This window comes from Cupressus sempervirens, chromosome 5, assembly GCF_028749045.1.
Source record: "Cupressus sempervirens isolate cs-2001-9-10 chromosome 5, ASM2874904v1, whole genome shotgun sequence".
NCBI classification, from domain to species: domain Eukaryota; kingdom Viridiplantae; phylum Streptophyta; class Pinopsida; order Cupressales; family Cupressaceae; genus Cupressus; species Cupressus sempervirens.
In genome coordinates, this window is record NC_143122.1 from 513,509,170 (window position 1) to 513,536,553 (window position 27,384).

General features: G+C 35.5%; 1 protein-coding gene across 2 annotated transcripts in view; it reads right to left on the reverse strand.

The window, feature by feature from the left end:
* The window catches only part of LOC149556961 (putative ATP-dependent DNA helicase CHR12), a 235,337-nt gene that overhangs the window by 177,037 nt on the left and 30,916 nt on the right, over positions 1 to 27,384 (reverse strand). For both annotated transcript variants that reach the window (XM_089831603.1, XM_089831604.1), the window contains exon 3: positions 3,876 to 3,940. In XM_089831603.1, coding sequence (XP_089687729.1) covers positions 3,876 to 3,940 — 65 coding nt within the window. The remainder of the gene's footprint in view (positions 1 to 3,875; positions 3,941 to 27,384) is intronic.

The window sequence follows — 27,384 nt, forward strand, 5'->3', positions numbered from 1 at the left end:
TTCTATGGGTTGAACACCTAAAAATGATCATTGCAGACAATTTGCACACTGAGGCTGCCGTTTTGAACTAATCAAACAACCCTTCAGATAACCTCACGCTTTAACTGTTATGACAGCTTGTAACAGCACAAATATTTAAATGTTTGGAGAGACTTGATATGTATCAAACTTTTTTATTATTTTCTTCCATAAGTTTTCTTTCAAAAAAAATTATTTTAATGTGTTCCTCATGCAGTAGTCTGTGCATTTTGAGAACATATCACTAGATATCTTTATTTTCTGAATCAGATTATGATTTTATTGAAGCAATTATAGGATAGCTTAGATCAACCAACAGTTGCTCATTGAATCCTAAACTAGGTAGGTTGAAAAATTTATAAACCAAGTTCGTATTCATATTTCTAATTTGTGCATTGTGTTACACCAATAGTGAATTTGTTATTTTATTGCCTGATTATTGAAAGACTAATATCTAATTATGAAGAATTACCTGTGCATTAATCCAAAGTGGGGCTGAAGCCTGAAAAGTTTCTAAAAGATGATGGTAAATAAAAAGGCTATCAGTACCTGTTCACATTGCCTGTCTCATAGAAAGCGTCAGTACTGAATGGTGTGGCATAGGCAATAAAAATATTGCCATCTGAGACATGGAAAGCAGAAAACTACCCTTACCGTCAATACACAGACTATGGCATAGCACTTCTGGCAGAAAGGCAAAATGTAAGATTCCCTTCCATTACTCTCACAAATGATACAAATAGGTGTCATGGTAATGTGCAACTGCAGCTCAAGGCCTGTTTAGCAGATAAGTTGCCACAGAAGTAGAGTGAAGCATGAAGAGAGAGGCAGGTAGAACATTAGGCAATAGGAGAGAAACGCATAACTGATCCAGATGGAAACATATCAGTGAGGTGCAAGACAAACAGAAGTGGACAGAGGATGGCCCGTGAAGATGCAGTGCATGGGACCAGGGTGGGCAAAGAGGTGACAATCCTCCTTCCCTAACTATCACTTTCCTATAAGTGACTAAAAAAAGATTTATTTGTTCTTTGTAATTTCAATTATCTCGCTAAATCAAAAAGGATAATAGCAAGGATATTTGTTTTTAGTGTACTAAAACATGTAACTTTGTCATTTGAGAGAAAACCCATACCCATGTTTTGATGTGTCTACCTCTAGCTGCCTGATTACTCTTATTTGTAGCCCATCTTCAGTCCCAACTCTTGGAAAGCTTCAGAAGATAAGATTCTTAAGAAATGTTTGTGGATTCAATCCAGCTACACCTACCTTCATATTAAATGTGTACAATTATGAAGATAAAAGAGTAAGAGCATGCAAAAGGGTAATCAAGCATACAAGATTACTGTATTACAATCAAATGACTGTTCATTAAAGACAACTTAGAGACATTAATTTCTAAGCATAAACAACAAAATTTATGGTACTAAGCAGAAGGTAATACTCTATATTCTATGGCGTTTCCAGGATGGGGAGGACAAGAGGCAGTGAGCAGTCGGCAGTACTAGGTTGACATTTAAAACAGGACAAAAATATTGGAAAACTTCACTTATTTCTATATAAGGCATTCATCATAAACTTTATAATACCATACTACGTAACATTGGACCTGATTTGAGAATTACATGAATATCATTAATAAATTTACCACTTTTACCATTTCATATGTAACAATAACATTATTTACTTTCTGTCAAGGCTGAAAACAACATAATAAAACTAATAGTGTTCGACAATCACTAATATAAAATACATTTCATTTAGCAACCAAAATTTTCTTATCAAAAATATCCTAGTGTATATATGGCATTTAAGCTGTTCACAAAGAAGAACTTTGCTCCAAGATATTGGTAGGAGAGATTTCTTTGATCCTCTAAAGTTCCTCCTAGCATTGTAGATCTCACCAAATAATTTTATGGAATTAGCTCAATATAGAAAAAAGAAAAGAAAAGAAAGAGAGAAGTGTGGGAGAAAAACAGGTTCAACAATTAATAAGGGAGCAGCTTTGTAAATAAATATGTAAAGCCTCCCACTTCACTACATTGAATAAAAATACACTGTCAAACTTAACGAGATCTGTAAAGAATATGATGTACGATTTCCGCAAATGGGTAGGGGTGTGATGTCCCCTTCCTGAGTTGCCTTAGAAATTGCCCTAAATCACAATTAATACAAATTGAGGTTAGGATTTACCAGATAAATTGTTTCTTGAATTATATGATCTGTAACTTGGGTGACTTGAATCGTACATTCATCACATGAACACAAATGCCAACATATGACTATGTAATAATGTATATATAAGAGCACAGTGCAAACATTGTTTGTAAATAAATCAAGGGTTTGACTAAGGAGAATATATCTCAATCATTAAGCAGCACTTAAGTTGTATATGAATTCCCATTATAAAAGATGTGGAGTAAGAAGGCATGGTAGGGTTCGTCCACAAAAACTAGACATACCCGTGTCAATCTAAGGGGGAAAGCAACAACAGGAAGTGACCAAGAAGATCGTGACAGGCAAGCAGTCATGTAAGGAATGACCCAACACAGACAGAAAGGTTGTACGAGAAACCAGAGATCAACAACCGGAAAAAAACACCAGAGCTCGACAAAAACGCGGCCCTAAATAAATAACATCAGAGCCAGAGGTGAGGAAGGAATGGAACCAAAAAATGCAGGCAGTGAACGCAACCAACACGAGCTGGACAAGAAGTGGTGGAAGAATGCTCGAAAAATGCTTGCAAACACAAGCGAGGCAAGAAGAAGAGAAGACAAATGGTGGAAAAAGAAGCATTGTTCACAAAGAGCCATGTGGGGAGCAGCAGGGAGAAGTCATAGACCTAGATAGCATTGCTCATCAATGGCTGCACCAAGCAAAGCACATCTCTCTCAATTTTGAAGTCTATTATAAACTTTGCCAGGTCTGAAATACAAATTTGAATGATGACAGATACCAACCAACACATAAAACCCTTACAAAACATGGCATCCACCTTGAAACCTCCAGAGAGATCTCCACTTGAAACCTCCAGCAATCTGATAATGAAGCACAATGGTGAATTCTGGATGAATCCACACAAAAGATGGTTTCCATCCAAACCATCAACAAAATTCCATAATATATTGGCAAGTTTGCATCTAGTATTCTATTTTAGTTGCAGTGAAACTATTAAACGAATAGTCCCAGTGAATTCCAACATCCATTGTAAGATCTTATGATGGAGTTATAATCTAGAATGTCTGTCAGCTGAAACTAATCATATTGGAAGTTTGGTCAATCTAACTTGGTAGGGGTTATTTCCAGCAAGCCCTGTATAATCTATTTAAGAGGTGTTAGCAATGATGCACTCAATTCAGCAGGCAAGACGGTTATCCAAGCATTTAATCTCTAATTCATATTTTACAATATTAATTCTGTCTGTATTCTCCAGTGTTCCTAAACATTCTAGATTTTAATTGGGACTTATCTATAATTTACAAAATTGTATTCCAGTCATTTTTGCCATCAGAATTGTTCTGTAGAGTGTTCTGAAGATCCTGAGAAATTTACAAAGACCAATATTAAGCCTGCCTGAGAAATATAGTGTAAACATGAACGACATTTTAAGGTTTCTTGCTACTAGCTTCTGTGAAATATTGTTTTTGTTTGTGTTCTACAATTAGTCACTTAATATCTGATTATTTATTAGCAAAAGAAGAGAAATATGCACAAAAAGAAAAAAGCCTAATATTTTAAAAAGCTTAATTGCATAAATAGACCTAAACGAAAAAGGGCAGTACAATCCCAATTATTAGAGCTGCAACCAGAATTAAATTGTTCTGACACCACAACCATGTGACAGGAAAAATGATTACCTCTGGAAAACTTGTTTCATGGGAACCTTCTCTTGCTGCAGCCTTTGCACCATTGGCATTTCCATCTGAAAATGGGATGAAGATAATCGCAAAAGCAAATCAATGCCCACTAAAGGTGCAACGTAAATAGTTGTCACATGTTACATCATAAAAGTACAAAACATATTCTCATTCTTCAATGCCCCTAATCTTGTAACAACAAACAATCCAAAATACATTTATATTTGAAACTTGAATATTTATCATATCATTCTTAAACTTTTGGTAGAAATATAAAGTAATCAGTCAAATTCATCAAAAATGAAACAAGTCAAAAATCCTACTCATAAAATATTAATAAATATTTCCCCTGTTAAAGGAGTAAGAGAAAGAACATTGGGTGACCAAGTACGAAATAACCTCTCCCTTTGAAGAATATATGGGAAGTCAATTATCCACTTTTTGGAAGAAACTTCATTGTCGCTTCCACAAGTCATATACAATAAGGTATCAATACAATAACAAAGAAGATGCCTAAGACTTAATGGAGTGTCTCTGATTGCCCAGTTTCCTGAAACACTCAATGATTGAAGTGGAGGGGTACTGCCTCATAGTTATTAATGATATGATGAAAGGTGAGACACTTGTGGAAGCCACAGAATCTCCTTACGAAAGAGAGCAGATTCATAGCCAATTCTTATTCCATTTGCTTCAAGCTAAGTTACCATATACGCTGGTCTGGCAATGAATTCAAAAGTCAATTCTCTACTAATTCGAATTCAGTTTGAATTCAACCCAAATTCACTTTTTCCCCGTCTTATTCACTGGAAAAATGTTGGGTGGGACCCTGGTCAAATATCCAACGAATTTGACCGAATGTTAAAATTGTCGGGTGAGTGGGAGACAAATTTGTCTATGTTTGGGCAAATTTGTCTTGTTTGACCAAATTTGATGCGACTTTTAACACCCAAAACTGGCGGGGATTTGTCTTGTTTGAAGGAATTTGTAGTGACATGGATTGTGTTTGTCTTTGGTTTGCTAAACCTAAAGACTAAAGTCACTGTCACCAAATATTATGTTTTGCTTGTTTCGTTCTTAACTTTTTAATACCCGAGATTAGCATTTGCGGGAAAACAAGCATTGCAGGAAATTTGGAAAATGACAAGCATACACGGGCAGGACAAAACAAAGGCTACAGGCAGGAAACAAACACATACAGGCATACGCGGGCAGGAAATGATGCAGGCTACAGGCAAGAAAAAGACAAGTTTTGGCTACAAAAACACAATCAGTAAACAAATATCTCCAGCACGAGGGCATCAAAAATGCAGTCAACAAGGAAACAACTCAAAAACGTGGGGCATTCAAAGCAGCTAAAGTATTTTGGTTTGTTTTTTATTTGTTTTTAAAAAAATTAATTGATTGTAACAGTTTTTTTATTGATTGTAATTTTTATAGACTAATGTTTAATTTATTATTGTATGCTTAGTCTATTTCAGCAAGATATATGAGCATTTAGAGTATATGTATTAATTTGTAACAAAAGAATATGATTGCAGATGCTTTTTGACCTGCTGTGTATGACTGAAAGTTGTTTTTTGGCATTTTTTTCAAAATAAAATGATTTCTTTAGCTTTATTTTGCGTTTTTTACAAAATAAAATTATTTCTTTAGGGTCGTGACAAATAAAATGATTTATTTTGTTTATTTGTAGATTCAACTTTCAAGAAATGGCTGCAAGTGGTTCTGGCATTAGAAACCCCCACTTTTTAGCCAGCAACTATGACCTGTAGTGAGGTCTGGACTTATAAGTTCCATGAGCACCAATGATTGTGGTCTCAAAGCTCTTGAAGACAAGAACAACATTGATGCTCATGAATGGCAGTACTTCCATAGACAAATGTATCAGCACTTGCAACCCATTGCCATCAAAATTTTATCACAGTAAGTTCTTTAATCTTAAAGACTTAAGATTCTAATTTCTAATTTCGTGTTGATAAATATTCAAAACTCTTCACTCTATAATATTAAATTTGAAAATCTTGATAGGTTGCTAGTTCATCATCATCTGAGAAGAATTGTAGCAGATACTCCTTCATCCACTCAATAAAACGGAACCAACTAAAGTCCAAGAAGGCAGATAGCTTGGTCTTTGTGCATTCAAACTTGAGGCTCACAACTCACAAAGAGAATACCTACAAAAAAGGGGAGGCAAAAAATTGGGATGTTGAACTAGAGTTTACGGAGTTGGAAGCCCACTTTGATGCACATGAAATTGAGGACAGTGATCATGAGATACATAATGATGTTGAAGCTGATCCTGAAGCGGCAGTTGAGAGTCGAGACTACTGATTGTGCTTCTAATCAGGTACTTTCTAATGATGATGACTTCTTTGATGATTTTTGATGATATTTGATCACATATGACTGATTAATAATGTTGACATTACTTTTTTTGAATTGAAACATTGATATGGTGGTGTATTTTGACATTTTGTCATGCCGCTCAAACTAAATCGTTAATATATGTGGTGGTGTATTTTGCCAAGTTGCTTTAATATTTGCATAGTGATGTATGAACTTATTTGCTGCAACATATTTTAACATATATATAATTTTTAAAAACTTGTACGGACGAACCCAAAACGAACCCGAACCCAGCCCAAAAAAAAATTGAGTGAATTTCAAACCCAAATGTCGAACCTGCATCCGAAACGGAATCCAAGCCGGCAACTTAGGCTTCAAGTATTGCTTCAAATAAGGGGATCGGCTTGTGGATTTTCAGGTTGATGTCATAAAAAATAGTAGACTTACAAAGGTACACCTCTATCAACTATTCTATGAAAAGAGGGTAAAAGATGTTAACTTAGTCTTCATATAAAAGAACTACATAGCTGCAAATAAAAGCTTCCTGAATTCCACATTCAAAAATGATTTTATGCATAATGTGCTCCCTGAAATCTTTTTCCTTAGTTTTATAATTTTATTGATGATTCTTTTTCCTTAGTTTTATAATTTTATTGATGATGATGGTGTCTCTGATGTGCAAGTTTGCTCAGGTGAGAAAAAATTGAATTGTTCCTCAGCTCAAATCGATGAAGCTGTTTAAACTAATAATCAGAATTTGTGTGACCTTGAAGATTATGAAACGAAGCAGGGTCCAAGACGATGTGACTTTCCAAGGATTTGTCAATCTGGTTTGCAGTTTAACAACCTCGTCATTGTAACTAGACCTTCCGATGACAAATCAGCTATAGACATTAGTCTTGCTATAAAAATATGCAGATAGGTACTAATGATATTGAGAATGACAGAAAGAATGCTTAGAGTGGGAGGTGTGCAATGGTAAGAATGAATTGCAGTGGCTCAGTAAATACAAATGTCAATAACAAGCAGCTAAAGGAGAAACTAGTGCCTGCATGAGGTAATGCTACTGTTGTTGTTATGTTCCAAAACATTGAAGATGGTTATGAGCACCCTATGACACTTATCAACATATCATTAAATAATGACAAATGGAGGTGCTCAAGATGGACTCATTCTGAAGAGGCAATTGGTGAGAACTCATTTGAGCCAATTCGTCAAGGAAAAGTTAACACGCTAGCCAGCTTAATGCCTCCCATGCATATCTTGTTCAAGATGTTCTGAGAGATGCATATCATCCACCTCTATCATTAAAATGATGTTCCAGTAACAGAGATGGTCTATTTTGAATGGTGAACATGAAGTATTACTTTGGTGGAAAGGGGAATCAGCAAGGACCAGCTGAGCAACCCTATAAGTTTTGTTGATTAATGCAATGGGCTGCTGTTCAAAGGCTCAGAATGGATGAAAATATGGAGGGTGGTATGTTCAGATGCAATTGATAAAAGTAATATGATTTCACTTGGTGTCTTGTGAAACTGCTCATTCGTGATGCAATGGGCTAGTTTTACTTGCAACGGTTTTTCTCCATATAAATCATTGCATTTTGTCTATGTGCAGCCATAACTGTTTGTGGCTCATGGTGAAGACTTTTTTGGTGTTGTTTTTGCAGACTTAACAATTGTTAATCAAGATGAAGTATGGTTGATCTACCCACGTTTTGGTCTCTCCTTGCTTTGCCTCCCAGAGATAATTTGGAATCTCATTGTAGCTGCAAGAGGCCTGTGTCACCAACAAGAGGCCACATTAGAATCTAGTTGTGCAGGTCTCAAATTTGCAGATCTTGCTATGTTTGCCCAAGCATTGCACTGACTATGTAAACCTACCTTATATACTGAGCTATGAAAATATTGCTCAGTTTTCCCTTTATCAGAATTTTGTAAAGTCTTATTTGAGTGGTCCCTTGTGTGTATCAAAGTCTGCAAAAGCCCACAAATTCCAAGTGTGGTGTAAAGTCAGATCATTTCCTTAAGTTCTGTAAGTTGTCAAAGCTTCAAACTTTCAATCCACTTCTGCATTCCAATTTGTCCTTGCCAGGTTCTTGAATTTCATCCTCCCAGGCATATCTTTTCACTCGAACTAGAAAATCCAATCCTTGAACATGTAATATTTATCTAAGTGTGGTTGTCAGGTTGTCAACTGTCCCTTTACTTGCAAACCATCCATTTGAGCTACAAAATCCAAATCCTTTGCAGCGCCAAACTTCTGGACTTGTACTTCCCCTATCATTGTTTCCATAGCATCACCAACTTATAATCCCCAAAAGTCCTCTCTAAACACTGAAGCTTATTGTTATGTGCCTGTTACATCCCAATTTCTGGCCCAATTTTAAATAGTTCCTTTATAACCGTTCAGGCTTCATGCGAAGTTGAGTAATTGGTTAAATTAGTTATTCGTTATGCTTTCATGTGAAAAAAAATGAAGTGTTGGTTATTCGTTATGATTTCATGGAAAATGGAAAATTGATGAAATCGGTATGACAATATATGAATTGGGAAATGGATGGCTAATATAACTATATGCTATGATAATTTTGACTTCTCTTGCAGTGACGTGACAAAGGGGGGAAGCATTGCTAGATAAGGAATTGGGTACAGGGGACACCACCTACCATTGAGCTAACAGGTATGAGTCTTGAGCACTATGGCTAAGGGAAAATGGCTAGGCAAGCAAGGGTATACCAAGGACTACCATGAACTTACCAATTTATATATACACACACACACACACACACACACACACACACACCAAGGACTACCATGAGCTTCTCAGTTAATTTTTATAATATATATATATACATCATTTAACGATAAAGTAAATCACTAAGCATAGTTGAACAAGTTGGTACCTTTATAATTGTGTTATTTGGTTGGAGCCTCCTGGTGTTTTAAGCATGTCCTAACATATCGACACCAAGATACCTAAATATCTATACATGTACATATGTGTATATGTATATATACATAAACCAAATATATATAAGAACGTATATGCATACTTGATATCTAACATATACATAAGAAATATATGATTGGGGTTGACGAATGTACATGTATATATAAACATAGATATATAGGTATTTATAGATACCATGATGTTATATATTAAGACTATTATTATTTCTTTCATCCTTGGCCAAAGTCTTATTTATTTCAATTTGAGCGGCCGCCTTGCTAATTATTGTTATTGGCCCTTTATAACATTCGGTGACCTCTTTAATTTTGGATGTGTGCGACATGTATCGATGGTTCTTGGTTTTCATGTAACTCTTGTTCTTTCTCAAACTGTGCATGAAGCAACTTATATTGAGGAGACTTTAGGCATTCGATGTTCAATGTTGAACCTATGTCGAGATGGAGGGTGTGTATTGATATTCACTGAACCACAGGTATATCCATGAATGATAAGAGAAAGAACAATCCATAACAAATAAGCAAGTAATAAAAGGAGCTTTAAACTGAGTCAGCTCATGGTAGTCGAATTGTTTAAACTTTAGATCTTGTTGTCTACTCGAGCAGTGGGTTGATACTCTAATAGCAGGATGCTCAACAGCTGGACAGGGTATCTATTCCTAGGTAGGGAGGGCCTTTCTTAGTAGAGATTGTGTGGGATTATTAAGGGTCACCCGTTGAAAGGTTAAGCACTTGACAATGCTTCTCCTCTCCACCAGATGTCAAGGCTTGCACAAGGCAAGATATGATCTGCATTCAAATATCTTCTAGTAAGAGTTATTTTATTTTTATGAATTTGAAATTTCAATTTGAAGATATGATAGATGGTTAATATCGTTTAATCGGTTATTTCTTTCAAGCTATTTTCTTATAGCCATTGGTTCTCTTTCATTTGAATATGTAAGAAGGTTGTAAAACTATCGTCATTTGAAGAGTACATATCTGTATTAGCAAAAAATGATCTCTCTTTCCATTAGGTAATGGTTAGTCATGATGGTAGCAATGTATATTTATATTGCATTTGTTGTTTAAATGCTCTTTCAATTGATAGCTAAGGTGATTCAATTATTCAGTTATAAACGTTGATCTCTTTCATATGAACATGGAAAATAACTGTTATAACTGCCTTCTCATGCTCATGAATATGAAATAGCAATTGTCTCCCCCATGATATGGTAGTTGTTAGCTAAGACCCGAAAAAGGCGTTGTTACATATAGTATCAAAGCTTTGGGTTTGACACTGAACATTGGGCCCAACACTATTTCAGGGAAGCTGCTTAAGTGTAATGTTGAATGAGACACAATATTTATTTTGCATAACTAAATATTTTACAACATAAGGCCATACATCACATTTTGTGCTCCTACATGGAGTAAGCACACTTGCATAACTAAAACCATCAATGCTTATTTATGATAGACGTAACTTTTGTTTGACTTAAGTTTTCCTTTGAAAACAGTGTGGTGACAAGATGGGCCTAAGAGCCTAGGTCACATGAATGGGAAAAGTGGATTCCCTAATCTTTATAGGTGATTGGCAAGCATGCCTAGATGATCTATGTACTTGAGAACCCTATGTTAGATGGCACAGATGACTAGCTTATTTCAGATACTTATGATCAATTTATGATTCAAAGATGAGCTGAGTTAAGAAATTTCAGCTAAAAAGGTAGTGTTTTTCAATATGGAACTTGATTAATGTAACTTGCATCATGTCCCAATTATTACAAAATGATCAAACTAAATTAGCATGCACATAGGTGCATAGATTGGAAATGCAATGTATGAAATAAACGAGATATATGATATAAGTTGATGCTATGAAGCATTTTATGGACCCCCGTGGGAAGATGGAATTTGTGAAAATACATCTCTATGAACCTTTTTATGAAATGAGACATTTCATGAAAACCCGTTTTATCAAAGTATATTATTATGAACTTTATTGTGGATAAGTAAGGGGAACCACACTATGGTTGGAATTTCTATAGGTAGAATCCCAAGGAAATGTAAGTTTTGTGGATAGATCGGATCCAAGCTCTAAGCCACAATTGGAGCATATTGTGGATAGATCATACAAGCCTCTGGGCCACACTCCCATCTCAGGATTTGCATGTAGACGTATAGTCCAATGGCTTAGGAGCCTAGGATGCTGATAGTGTGGTGTCATGTCTATTATGGCCTCAATGATTTTGATTGGATGTATTATAATCTTTTGTGGTGTATTATGGTTATGCTTCATGGTGGATTGTTATAGATGAATGATACACATATTGTATTGATTTCGTATGGTAATAAGTTACCATGGTGTGTTGGAATGCTTATGTTTATATTGAGTACACTTGTATTACATTAATGAAATGTTGATGCCTAATCATATTAAGATGAAGAACTTGTGGAACTTCTATTATTCAGAGATGAAATACATTTCTATCATGTAATGATTATTCTAATGAAAAATTATTGTGAAAAGATGGGCATGAAGGCCCAAAATACATAAACGGAAACATGGATCCACTAAATTTCTCAGGTGATCTATGTGCTTACAAAGATGATCTACTCATTTAATGAGTACCATATACCAGATGGTATGTATGAATGATTTAACTTCTATAATCAAGTTATGACCTAAGCATGTTAGTTGAGGAATTGCAAATTTTTGAATGATTATCTTACTCTTGATTATTGAATATTGAAAAAATTCTCTTACATGAATTACTGGTATGAGAATTGAACTATAAATGTTGTAAGTGTCTACATAAGTGTGACAAGGAATATGAATATCCTCAAACATGATCAATTCAAGGTGATGCTGAAGTAAGCATGGGTATGATGAAGTAAACACAAGTATGTGTGTTTTGCTTTTGATTTTCTGGAAGCATTAAGATAAGGGAATGATAGACCTTGATTTTGATCATGGCTTAAATTTTGATTCCAATTGAAATGAGATGATTTATATATCTTGTATTTTAAATACTCTTCTAGCATTTAAAATTGCAAAGTTCATCAAGGACGATGAAACACAAGGTGGACAATATGTTACATCCCAATTTTTGGCTCAATTTTTAAAAGTTCCTTTATAGTTGTTGAGGCTTCATGCGAAGTTCAGTAATTAGTTAAATTAGTTATTCGTTATGGCTTCATGTGAAAAAAAATGAAGTGTTTGTTATCCGGTATGATTTTATGGAAAATGGAATATTGGTCAAATCGATATGACGATATATGAATTGGAAAATGGATGGCTAATATGATTATATGCTATAATAATTTTTTACTTCTCTTCCAGTAACGTAGCGAAGGGGGGGAAGCATTGCCAAAGAAGAAAGTGGGCACGAGGGGCACCACCTACCATTGAACTAACAAGTATGAGTCTTGACCACCATGCCTAAGGGAAAACAACTAGGCAAGCAAGGGTATTATACCAAGGGACTACCATGAGTTAACCAGTTAATTTATATAATATATAAAAGGAAATCACTAAGCATAGTTGAACAAGTTGGTACCTTTATAATTGTGTTATTTGGTTGGAGCCTCCTAGTGTTTTAAGCATGTCCTAACATATCGACACCATGATACCTAAATATCTATATACATATACATAAACCAAATATATATTAAAGAATGTATACACATACTTGATATTTGACATATACGTAGAAATATATGGTTGGGATTTACACATGTACATGTATGTATATATATATATATATATATATATATATATATATATATATATATATATATATATATACCATGATCTTATATATTAAGACAATATTATTATTTATTTCATCCTTGGCCAAAGTCTTATTTATTTCAACTTGAGCGACCACCTTGCTAATTATTGTTATCGACCCTTTATGAAATTTGATTACCACCTTAATTTTGGATGTGTGCCACATGTATTGATGGTTCTTGATTTTCTTGTAACTCTTTCACCGCCACCTTCCTCTTGTTCTTTCTTAAGTTGTCGATGAAGCAACTTATATTAAGGAGACTTTAGGCACCCAAGAGGAAAGAGGGTTTTCCAAGCATTCAAAGCTCTGAATTGCTATCTTTACTCAACCACGATAGCCTTGTATTTCGCCATCATTTCTAAATACGATAGATCTATATTTTGCAACCATTTTTAGCCACAACAGCTCTATGAATTCTATCAATTGTACCATAGTATCTATATTGATTGCAAGTGTTGTGAGCATCCATTGTTGAGAATGTGTTCAAGTTTGCTAGTGCAAAGAAACCAATTGCTAGCCAAGAGGCGAAATCCATTGCTAGGTTATGCAATCTTTTTAATTGTTCTTCCATTTGAATAATTGTTATGCAATCTTTGAATTTGAAAGAGAGAAAGGAAATCATTCGTCTAAAAGACGTGTCTTTATTTTTCATAATGGTTGTGCATTATTATAAGTCTTGAAGATCAAGTGACGGCCCAAATGAGTGAGATATATTTAATCTTTGATTCCATAATCGAATATTAATATCATATCATACTGCTAATTCATAGCAAAGTACTGATCCTATGTCATGGAAACCATAATCGAATATTGTTTTCATAACAAAATGCTAATTTCATATCTTAAGTATTAAATTGATTTTATATCAGAATTGCGTTTCATAAAGAATTCCATTCCAATGCCAACTTATACGGGGACATCCCTTCATATGTCTTTGAGATCAAGGGACAACACTCTCAAGAAGAACCGATAAATAATTTACAATGTATTATGAATCTTTTACTAAGTCATAAGCTCAGGTTATAATGCATTGACTGTGAATCTATAATGTTTCAGTAATCTTATGAAAGTCCAATATTATGAATCTTTTGTGAAGCCATATGCCCAGGTCGGGCAGTATGCGTTAGCTATGAATATATAATGTTATGCAATCACCCCAAACATTCATTCAAGAAGACCACCATGGACAAGATGAAGGGCGTGCATTGATATTCATTGAACCATGGGTATATCCTTACATGCTAAGAGAAAGAACAATCACTAACAAATAAGCAAGTAAATGAAGGAGCATTAAATTGAGTCAGCGAATGGTAGTCCAATTGTTTAGATCTTGTTGTCTAGTCGAGCGGTGGGTTGATACACTAATATCAGGATGCTCAGTGGCTAGACAGGGTGTCCTATGTCTATTCCGGGGTAGGGAGGGTCTTTCTCAGAAGAGATTGTGTGGGGTTACTTAAGGGTCCGCAGTTGAAAGGTTAAGCACCTAACGATGCTTCTTCTCTCCACCAAATGCCAAGGTTTGCACAAGGAAAGATATGATTTGCATTCAAATATCTTCTAGTTACAGGTATTTTACTTTTATGAAGTTGAAATTTCAAGTTGAAGATATGATAGATAGTTAATATCCTTTGATCGATTATTTCTTCCAAGTTACGTTGTTATAGCCATAGTTGGCATAATCGCCAAATAATCGGCGAGTTTCTACTAATCGCCGAGTTTTTGAGAAGTTTTTCCCAAATTTAATCGCAAGAAAAAATCGCCGAGTTTTTGCAAAAAATCGGCAAGTTTTTCAGAAAAACTCTCTTTTTTTTCTTTTTTTTTTTAAATTTTGTTAAAAACAAAAGACAAAAAGCCTATATATATTATGTAAGATAGAGAGTTACGATATGCTAGTAGAGCTAAGAAGAGGAAAATGTGATTGTAATGATGTTTTTACTTCTAGTTTGACACAAATTATTTACTATTATGCTTCCCGCCATCAGCATTCAGCATGAGAATGTGATTTTGTACCCACTATGCATTTATATATATCTAAACTCCTGCTTCTTTCTTTTGTGTTCTCTATAATGAACTCATTAGATGCATCTTCTCATTGAAATTTGCAAAAAAATGTATTTTGTATTAAATTTTAGCGGTTTTTTTAGGTTCCCGAGCTTTCCCGAGTTTTTTTTTAAATGGCCAAGTTTTTCCCGATTAAACTTTTGGGGGGCTCGGCGAGTTTTTGGATTTGGCGAGTTTTCCAACTATGGTTATAGCCTTTGGTTCACTTTCATTTGAAATATAAGGAGGTTGTAAAAGTCTTCATTTGAAAAGTAACATATATGTTTATTAGCAGAAAATGATCTCTCTTTCCATTAGGTAATGGTTACTTACGATGGCAGCAATGTATACTTATATTGCATTTGTTGGTTAAATGCTCTTTCAATTGATAGCTAAGTTAATTCAATTATTCAGTTATGAACATTGATCTGTTTCCATATGAACATGGAAAATAATTGTTATAACTGCCTTCTCATGCTCATGAATATGAAATAGTAATTGTCTCCCATGATATGCTAGTTGTTAGCTAAGACCTGGAAAAAGGGGTTGTTACAATGCCAAACTTCCATGGCTCCCTGCATCGCCAATTACTACATAAACTTTTTCAAAGTCAGACTTTTGCCCATCCCTTTGCCTCAATATTAATTTTGGTGCTTCTTTGAAATGGCATTGTTCAACAAATGTCCTTACACTTTCTATTGAGTTTTGAGATGCGGACTTCACTTCAAAATCTCCCAAATCCAATCTCAAGATTCTAACAATCTTTTTATCCCATCAAGACTATTGTTCAGATTTCCCTCCATCAACAAAAGTCTCAATAAACTCCAATTCCTTGAAACTCCAACTTCACAACTAGCATAGTTTGAGGTACTTCTTCTTACCCTCAATGATTTAAATCTCCTACATTTTTCCTCTACAATCTTACCTACCCCCTTACACAACGAAAATGCCACTTATCAACAAATTTGATGCAGCAATTAGTAGACAAGTTTTTCTCACCTAAAAAATATTGTTTCCTCATTTGAGTGTAGATTTGCACACAGTTTCAAGTAATACAAAAGAAAGCAGCATTGTATGTCATCAATGAGCCAATGTGGCCCTAGAACTGTTATTGAACTTGATAGTTTGATATTAAACTATGGAAACGAAGTCTCCTTAAATAGAAAAGTACAAAATGATGTTTCTAAACAAAACAATCGTTCATTGAATACAAAAATAGAAACTACCTGATTAAGATGAACTCACTAAAGATGACCGTTAGATTGTAATATCCCTTTCCGGATATTATCTCATTTTTCCCTTTTTCAGTATAGTTAAAACTGAATATTGCAGATGTATCATGAATCTAATCAAAAACAGTAGAAGACCAGCCAGCATATATCCAGCCTCTTTATGAATATAATATTCAGATGTAATTACAAGAACATGCAATACGAGACAACAATAAAACCAAAGACTTCTCCACAAAATAACAATTCGTTATTTCCAAAATAACATTCAAGATGTCGAACATATAACCATGAATTACAAACTGATGAGATGAACCAGCAAACTCTTAATTCCTTAAACAACGATACTGCCTTATACAACAGCAATATAACAACCAGCAACTAAAACGTTAAACTCTTAATTCCTTAAACAACAATATTGCCTTATACAACAGCAATATAACAACCAGCAACTAAAACATTATTGTATTATACAACAACAATACAATAACTAGTACACAGAAACCAATCCTAAATACAGATTGAATAGTCGGATTGAAATGATAGGATAAGAACCTGTAAGCACGAATGAAACACCCGAAGTGATGTTCCCCGAGACAATGGGTCTGCGTCCACTGTTTGCTAGCACGAGGGGCTACATCCTCCAACTAGTTGAAAGCTAAAGCTTTCTGAGACTCTCACAAGAGAGGAAACTGAACTGAATAATAAATCAAGCATGCAAAAGGAAGGAGCCTCTTCTCCTTTTATTCTCACAACGATGACCCTTCGACTTCCTTTCTGGGTTTCATCTTATCTCTCCTCATCCTCTTGTGACCACAAAGAATATTAATTTGACTTTTAATAATAAACCTCCGACTTACATAGTCAAATTTAATATTATAAATTTGTTCCTTCTTAATATTTCTAATGTCCCCAAAGAAGGGACATTGCAAATCTCCTCTCCTTGAGATTGCTTGCCCTCAAGCAATATGCACTAGGATCCCATATGAATCTATAGTTAATCCAGTAGCTCAAACTGACAACAAACCTGGCCAAACTGTGAAGCACTGTACCACTCTACAAAACACCTGTCAACCGAATTCCTAGATCCCATATTACTCTTCGAAGGAATGTTGCTCTTGTAACTTGATCAACACTAATCATCACCATAATCAACCTCAAACTAAATAAGACCACAATAAAATCCTCGTCCAACCAAAGATACCATTTGCCAACTCCTAAATCCCAAACTCTATTATGCTCCATCGCTACTATGATGAGATAGAAATATATCCAAGGTCCATGTATAATCCAGAAGAATGTGAAGACCTAGCCTAAGTGGATGATGTAAGAGATGAACTGCTCAAAAGTTGAAACCATCATCCCATGGAGATCAGAATTCATATTGTCCGCATAAAGTTGGAGGATCTCCCAGTGCATAGGAGTTATGAATATGAAGAATGCTGAGAAACTACCCACAAACCTCACATAAATACTCCACCAAAAATTGTTCAGAGGCTGATGAAGAAAATTCACCCAGCTCCAAATTGGGGTGAAATCAAAATATATGTTGGGGCCGATAAATTGATAAGCAACAAAAGTAGGTTCATCATTCCCATGTTGAGAACTAGATTCACTGCTAGAATCTGAGCCAGGATCTCAAAGTCTGAAATCAAGCTCTTCCTCTTCATGGCAAACAAGAGATGACCCCTCATTTAACACAAAAAGAGGATTGTCAGACATCCAGTCAACAACAATTTCAAACAAAGGGTTGTCAACAAGCTGAAATTGTTCTAAAGTCTTGCTAATTAACCATTTGGGGCAATTATCCAAGTCATACATCTGCTGAATGCTCTCAAGTTCGTTAATGACTTCTTGGAAGAACTCTTGCCTCATTCTATTCTCATGTTCCTGAGAGTGTTCCACAAGCTTGATTTGATTTTCTGCTCCCTGTAGAGAAAATTGAGCTTCACTTAGAGCCTCCTAAACATACTTAAGTGTCCTGCTGAGATCCTCAATCTCATCCTTTCACCTATTTGTCTGTGCTGCATAAATCTCAGCAACCTTGAGAATGTAATCCTTGTCGGACAGCAAATATAAGTAACCTGATTTCGTAGACTTGAGGGCTGTTTTGACCTTGTTTAAATCAATCATATGCCAGTCATCTTCCCCTTCCCTTGGGACCTTCCTGTAGAGCTCCTCAATCAACTCGTGGGTGCTATCATACTGCACCAAGGATGCCACCACCATGTCTTTACTAACCTTCAGTTGATTCTATAAGGCATGTATTTCATTATCTCCCAGCTGAAACTGTTCATTGTCTTGCAGTGTCATCTTAGATTGTTCCTCTAAATTCATGTTCTGAGTATCATGACTATATGTTTTATGATGCCAAGGTTCCAAACTATTATTACCTTGTGTGAAATCTACTTCATTTTTCTGCTTGATCAAGCTCACTTCCAAGTCACCAACGAACAAACCTACACCTCGGGTAACCTCTTCTACGTGATTGTGAGAAGGCTGCAAATCACTGGTAGTTGTCTTCTCTTCTATTTCAAGACCATCCAAATAATAATTTTGGTCTATCGAAAATTCTTCGTACACCCCTGTTTGTTGTTCGTTTGCAAAGAGATCCTAGACCAACTCCAAATACCTTCTTTTTGCTATATCGGTCCTATTTTGTTGCTCAAGATAAAAATCCATATAATCACTCAATGATAGATCATTCTGAATTCGGTTAGGGAATTTTTTGTACTCTCTATAAATGTCAAAAATTTCTACTCTCATGTCAGTTTTAGACCTCTAGGCTAACTATTCTTGTAGTTTCATAGTATCTTTTAAGATTTTACCCCAAAATCCTTTATTTGCCAAATTGTCAAAATGGATGCTCTTTCAAAATCTCGAGCTTAAGCTGATTTCTAAGTTCTTCTTCCACTTTCTTTGCTTCTTCAATCTAAATCTTCAAATCAACTTTCTCATGAACAGTGTCTCTTCAAAATCAGATTCTTCATCAAAACTTTAATTAGATACACACTCCTAGTCTCCCTTGAGACTTTTAAGGCATGCCTCCTAGATTACATAAGTGAACCCCAACTCATTGAGATTATGAACTCTTCTCAAATCACAAAACACTGCAATACTTCTACCCAATTTTCAACTTTTTGTTGAACTTCACAAGGATTCAATATTCAGTCATAAAGTCAAGCAGTCCTCATGCATTTATTCAACACTCAGCATCATGGAAGAATACAACTCTCAGCTTGGTTTAGGACTGAATCTGAGAGTTTAAGCTATTGCAAATTTCCCCTGACAATCTGAACTTGGAGTTTTGCTTATGTTCTTCTAGTGTCCAAAGAACCATTCCAATACCCCTGTTCTTCTGGGCCTTCAATCTTCTTCCTACAATATTTTGTCAAACAACAAATCAAACTTCAACCCATGTTAACTCCCATTGTAGACTATAATGGAGAGGTGACCAATGATACACCAGATCTGCGTTGTGTTGAGGGGTATATTTGTTTTAACCTAAAAAATTCAAGGTAATGTTTGCAGATAATTCAATTGGAGATCTAGCAGCAACAAGTACTATGCTGAAGCTGATATTATACTGGAACCTATAGCAATTGTACTATTACCCACTAACTACTGTGTGCCTTGTTTACTACAAGTTCCCTTGCATTTTGATCTGGAAATGTTGACGTGCCATTCCACAGTCTACAATCCCTTTGTAAAAGAAAAAATATAAGGTCGTTGTGATCCCTGACATCCACCTATCCAAATCTGAAGTTTGCCACTTTGTCACCTATCTTTCAACCCGACCCCTGATGTTTTAAATCTTCCCCAATTTACAACTGAATAATTTCCTCCTATACTGCTGATACCTCCCAACTGTTGTTGAACAGTCAATCACTTTTTGTTCTTTCCCTTCTTAGTTTGAACACAAGTACTCCCCTTTATTCATAATCGCACATCTTTCTATTGTTTTCTTAAATTGCTTATGAGTTTGAATAAGATAGTCCAAACCCATGCTCCTCAAATAAACATTAGTGGCAGTGAATTGCAGAAATTATTACTTCCAGCAATATCCTCCAGAAACAGCCTGTGAATATTCTCTGCCTCATTACTTGCTCCCACTGTCAATAAGTAACGCCAAGGTTTTAAATTACCGAATACCTCATTCCCACTGCATGCCTCTTTAAATAAATTGCCAAGCACTAAATTCAGACATTATGTTTCCTTCCATTATTGAATAACGCATCTAGCATGCACGTTATGATAGACTTCAACTATTTTCCAAAATACAGCTTTAGTAGTTTTCCCGGCACCGATTTTCAATCACAACCTTGGCCAAATATTCAACTGCTAGCAACTAGTTACGTTCTGTTATTGAGGCTGAGATGCGAGTCTTCTAATTCATGTCGCTGGAAACATTTCGCTAGAGCTAATCCCTTGTCGGTTATCCTCCCATAATAAGTTCTACGGTCTCCACCCACATATCTTCATCGTTGCTGCCTTTCCTTTGCAGGTTCGTACAGGTTGTAGCTATTAGTTTCTTCTTCCGATACTAGAAGGTACAGTCGGTTATGGTTGCTGTGAGAGATTAAACTCCTTCATTTGCAATTCCTGGTCTGATAGCATCGAAAGTTTCTCTACTAATCCAGACGGTCAATGACTTACCTCAAAATCCCATGACACTCGAGATGTGTTAAGAATTAACATGGGCTTATCAGCTTCTCAAGATTGCTCACCTCACAGTTAGGATTCCCCTTCGATGCAGTTACCAAAAGACTTGAGTTTGATGGACGTGAACTACTACATCACACATGGTATCCACTGACTGCTATATTACGCCTGGTATCTGCCACACACCACAATTATTCCATGTCGTCTGAGACCCATCTGATTATGTAACTCCCAACATTCTTCAACTGCAGTTGTCACACATTCTGTAACAACTTGTCATTAATCTGTTGTTACCTTGTATACGTCTGATCTTCGCTTCCCTCACACAGGAGTTTATGCACCTGCACTGGAAGATATATGCAACTGAAGCTGTCTGTAGATCTCTATGCAATCAGCTGTAAGAATGAACAAATAACGTTTGCTGCTGAGAAGTAATGTTGATGGCTTATATCGCCAAATATCCCTGACGCACTTTGTAATGTAAGGTTTTGGGTATATGTTGTGTCTCCCCAGTCAATGACAGACTCAAATGGGTCTCACACAACCTGCCAAAGGAATTGCATTGGCTTCTAAAGACATGCCACAACCTGCAATCACTCAACAAAACGCGAGTCCTTCCTTCATTCAATTCACCTCTATTTAAAGCAATCTCAGCTACTGGATATAGCTGACATAGGATGTACAATTCACCAACAAAGGACTGATTCAAAATGCCAAGATTGAACACGAATCCTCAATTCCCAGAAAATATGAACTTCATAAATTTCTTTATTTTCCAATAGAGTTCCCAGGACCGCAGCTAATTATAACTCCTATGTGAAATTTATTGATTCTTAAAACCACATAACTTCAATACTCTCGGAGTTGAAATTATCAAGACTCTACAATGTAAACCCCGCCGGCTGGCAGGATACATAGCTCTGATACCACTGTAATATCCCTTTCCGGATATTATCTCGTTTTTCCCTTTTTCAGTATATTTAAAACTGAATATTGCAGATGTATCACGAATCTAATCGAAAACAGTAGAAGACAAACCAGCATATATCCAACCTCTTTATGAATATAATATTCAAATGTAATTATAAGAGCATGCAATACGAGACAACAATAAAACCAAAGACTTCTCCACAAGATAACTTCGTTATTTCAAAAATAACATTCAATATGTCAAACATATAACCATGAATTACAAACTGATGAGATTTACCAACAAACTCTTAATTCCTTAAACAATGATATTGCCTTATGCAACAGCAATATAACAACCAGCAACTAAAACATTATTGTATTATACAACAACAATACAATAACAAGTACACAGAAACCAATCCTAAATACAGATTGAACAGCTGGATTGGAATGATAGGATAAGAACCTGTAAGCGCGAATGAAACACTTGAAGTGATGTTCCCCGAGACAATGGGTTTGCATCCACTGCCTGCTAGCATGAGGGGCTACGTCCTCCAACTAGCTGAAAGTTGAAGCTTTCTGAGACACTCACAAAAGAGGAAACTGAACTGAATAATAAATCAAGCATGCAAAAGGAAGGAGCCTCTTATCCTTTTATTTTCGCAACGATGACCCTTCGACTTCCTTTTTGGGTTTTGTCTTATCTCTCCTCGTCCTCTTGTGACCACAAAGAATATTAATTTGACCTTTAATAATAAACCTCCAGCTTATATAGTCAAATTTAATATTATAAATGTGTTCCTTCTTAATATTTCTAATGTCCCCAAAGAAGGGAATTACATAGATCATTACCATATTATCTTAATACCCTTCCTTAATGGTCATTATTCTAACTACCCTACAAAAGACATAATCTGCATGTCTTTTGGTCACAAATGCATAAAAGAAAGCTCTGTAAAATAAGTCTATTGTTGAGACCCTCCCTCATTTTGCATAACCTCTAAATATGACCAAATTAAACACAAACCCTCCAACCTGATCTTGGGAAACAAAATTGTCTCTCCCTAGAGTTGGAGACATCAAAAACAACTTTTGAAACTGAAACCACAATTTTAAGGAAAAAATGTCAAACTCATTTTTCGAATGAACACTAGACTGACAAACTAACTGCAAGAAACCACAATTTTGTGGACAAAATCAACAAAACCCTCCTAGACCGAAAACACCACACATGATTTTAAATCATAAAAAATTGATTACCTAGAAACGGTTTCTAAGAAGAAAATTCAAAAAAAAAAAAACACAATTTTTAACGACAAACGCACTTTTTGAGGAGAAAAATCAATCGAAACCAAGAACATTGAAACATCAGTTGTGATTTTTTTGTGGAAAAGGAGAAAACCCTTCTGCAAAAAAAGAATCTCAACGAGTAGCTAGCAAAAGTCCGAGACACAAATAGCATAGAAAACTTCACTTTTTAGGAAAAAATGTACAAGACCCACAATAATTATTTGAGGAAAAATTTATAAAACCTAACAAAAATTCTATTTTTAAGGAACAAAAGAAATTATAAAATCCATCACTAAATTCTTATGGAGTAATATTAGAAAAATCAAAACTTATTTTTTGTGGACAAAAATTAGAAAAGCCCATCACCATGATTTCTTTTAGGACAAAATCATGCAAAATCCTCGCACTACAAAAAAACAAGTTGCAACTACTACAAACATAACAACCCGACACAGAAATCTTCATGCGGAAAAACACCAAACTTTGCGTGGAATAATACCCTAGAAAATGGCCAAACTTCATCACGAGCTAAAAACAAGAAAACACTTTGCATGGAAAACAACATGTGCAAGCAACATACAAGTACATACAACCTACATACGGAGTAGTCCTCTAGGATTCTTGATTCTCTACTTTGATATCATGTTATAAAACTTGATAGTTCAATATAAAACAATGGAAACGAAGTCTGCTCAAATAGAAAAGTACAAGATGATGTTTATAATAGAAACAACTATTCACTTAAAACAAATTATGAAAAACAATTTGTTGGGTGGATTTTTTGCAACCGACAATTTTGTTAATATCTAGTCACAAAATAGGTAGACAAACTATAGCGTATGAGACAAAGTCTCTCCTACCTTTAAGGGAAGTCTCCCCCTCACCATTCCTTGGACCAACTCAAGGTAAGCAAGAATTTGAGAGATTTTGAAAGGGTGTTACCAATATTCTTTCCTCTTAACTTTCAGAAAAGAATCAACTTACCCACAAGCGAGTAATGGGCAAGATGAAATCTCTAACTACATTTCTATCTAATAGCTGGAAACGGTGATACCAATAAACCAACACTAACTCAAAGGCTAGTTGAAAACAAACCAGTTTGGCTCTATGTGTTGTTTAATCTATTTTATAAGAATAACATCTACCGTTAGGGCACAAAGACTTCCAAAAGTAGGGAATTCTAACTATTTTTGTGAATTTGAGATGATAATACAAGCTACACAATCGCTCCCAGTGAAAGCTTCGGCTCAAATTGCTTCTTAACTCACTATGCTCTATTATTGAACAAACAATAATAACATGAATCAAAGACAATAGGCACAAATTACACTCAAAGCTTCTAATTTTCTCTATCACAATTGCTTCCAGTCAAAGCTTCGAATCCAATTGCTTCTTTTATTCACTTTTCTCCCAAATTGGTACTACACAATCAAAGTTATGCTTGCACAGGTGAAGCTTTCTTGCATACAACAAAAGATGATTTTTACAATGAGAGGGACACTCCTTATAAAGAAAAAACAAGTGAGAAAAAAGAGGAGGAAAGAGTGGGAGCAACTCGACCACTTTGACACAGTCAAACTAGGTGAGAAGAATTATTGGATTACATGTCATCAGAACATGCAATCAAATTACATGCAATTCGTCTTCTCATACTACAAACATGGAAAACACTTGAAGAAAATGTTGAGGCCGTTGATTCTGAACAAAACAATCCTGTAGATTGTCGGCAAAGGCCTTATACTTGATGATGCAATCCGAAATGATCACAAGATTGGGAGTTCCTATATTTCGTGCAACTGCATTCACCTTGATAATAATGGTGTTGCGTCTTTCGATAACTTCTGACTTTCTTTGATGAATTGCTCATTGTCATTTGAAAATTTGATGTGATCAAGCTTTTTCTCGTTCAAGTTGTGAATTCTCCTTTATAGATCGACAGATTCTAGAGTCTGACACTTTGAAAACCTTCTCGATGGTGTTCGAATGTTAACTCGAAAAAAAATTCCATCGGCACCTTTAACTCTCTTTTTTTTAAGATAAGTGTTTCATGCATTACCACATGAACTCGGGTTTTTGGACAACCAGTGGGAAAATTGAGACCAAATGAATTATTGCTTCTTTTGATTCAAAGCACACCTTGTTTATTGGATGTCTTCATTCTTTGTAGAAATTCTGGTATATCTTGACTTGCTGCAACATGAAAGTTTCAATGGGATTGAGTCCATGAAAGCTTTGTAATTTTGGGTGTGGATGACAGGTTTATGAATGAACAAGGTGTTCGGAGTATTGATGAGATACTCATGGAACACATGTGATGGCTGGAAATGAACCAAAAAGCATATGTATTTGAATGAAAAGGGCCAAATTCAGACTTAAAAAGACGGACTGCATGTGGGTAATGATGGGTTTTTGTTGGGATGACCAAGAATGCAAGCTAGGTGCATAGGGATGTGTGCAAATGGCAACTTTGGTGTTTTAAAAGTGTGAAATTTTACCAAATTTGGGTTCTCTAGAGATGTAATTGTTACTTGATGAAAACATGTAATTAGGTTTGAAGGATGGAATTACATGTAAATGCATATGGAGGATGGAACAACATGTAAGTGGGTTTGGAGGATGTAATTACATGTAAATGTGTATGAATGTAATATGCTTTGACATATGTTGGTGAAATATGAAAAGATGTGATGCACTTGCATGAAAAGGTGGAATGTGAAAAGGTGTAAAATGCTCTTGCAATCTTGGAAAAGAATCCTCAACTTTCTTTCAAACAAGCAAGCAAACGACAAGAAAAACTATGCACAAAACGAAAAACATACCTTTGGTTATTGACTCAAACATGACAACTATCAAGTTCTCTACTATATGTAATTTTGAAATTGGAATTCGGGGAAATTCCAAGCATTTGAAAATAGAAGTTTTCATATTATTTAAAGGAAATTTGCAAAATACATGGCATGTCTTTTAACAACTGCACAATGATAAGCCAAAATATGCAACAAAATAGCACAGGTTTGAAAACTTCGACTTACTTGGAGCTCAAAGAGCCAAATGTGGGAGATTGATAGGTTTGAATGAATGCCTTTCCTCCAAATTCGAATTTCCAAACAACTCTTTGACTGTTTCAATGCTGGCAAATGCAATCTTCCTTGGTCAATGCATGAAGTATTTTTACATGTAGATGCAAAATTGTGATTCTCTACACCTCCAAATGCAAAACGTTTTTGAAAACTCGTGTATTTGGGACATTTTTGTGTAAAAATATGCCCTCAAGGTGACCAATTCAAGAAGATTATTTGGAAGCACAATATGCAAAATAGGGACTTTCGAAGCAACGTTAGGGTATGTCAAACCCCACTCTAATGACATATGTGCTATAATATCCGTAGAATTTAAAATATCGATGAATCTTTCTTTCCTTGACTTTGCCGACTCAGGGTTGCTACCCTTATTTGGTGGTCGTTGCTTCCAAATTGGTTTCTTGAAATCTTAGATCAATCACAATGGCCATTTTGGTGAATAATGAAGAATTAGTGAGGCATTAAGCACCAAAGAATTAGCGAGGCACTGAATAGTGAATAGCGTTGGAAGTGAATGGGGATATTAAAACTTGCAACTTTCTACTGACTCAATCCATCTTCATTAGCAAACCTATGTGGAAGACGATTGAATTATGAAGGTCATACTTTGACTGCAGAGACATAGCGGTCACCCACCCATGAATATTGTTACCTGCTTGTCCAAATCGGAACACAGCATCAGTTACTAGGAGGAGAACATAAGGAACCAATGGCTACGGGACCACATAAGGAAGGATACATAACCCCATAGCAAGACTTCCCAGTATAGGATGAGCCTCACGATAAGATGGGCAGCCCATGTCAGCGTCGTGCAAGGGTCAATCATTCTCTCATCGGAAATTACAAACAGTTCGCACATCCGCTAAATTGGAGGAAAGAAGCTATAGCCAGATTGAATGAGAATAGTGCATGTCAAGGGTTACTGAATAATTGAAAGGGAGTGCAGAAGGAATGCCATGATAAGATTTTCAAAAGCCACGCTACTAGAAGACTAGGGGTTCACATGTTAAAATCGATACTTACGGACCTATCCCGACTTCAGAGGAGGAAACAACAACAAAGCATACTAAAAAGCAAGGAAATACATTATTTCTGAGAGGAATGAATATACATGAGGAGATAAAAACAGAGGACGGCATTTGAGTTGGCTCAACCCATTATCAGAGTAAAACAATATTATGCAACCAATTAGCGAGCAAAAGGAT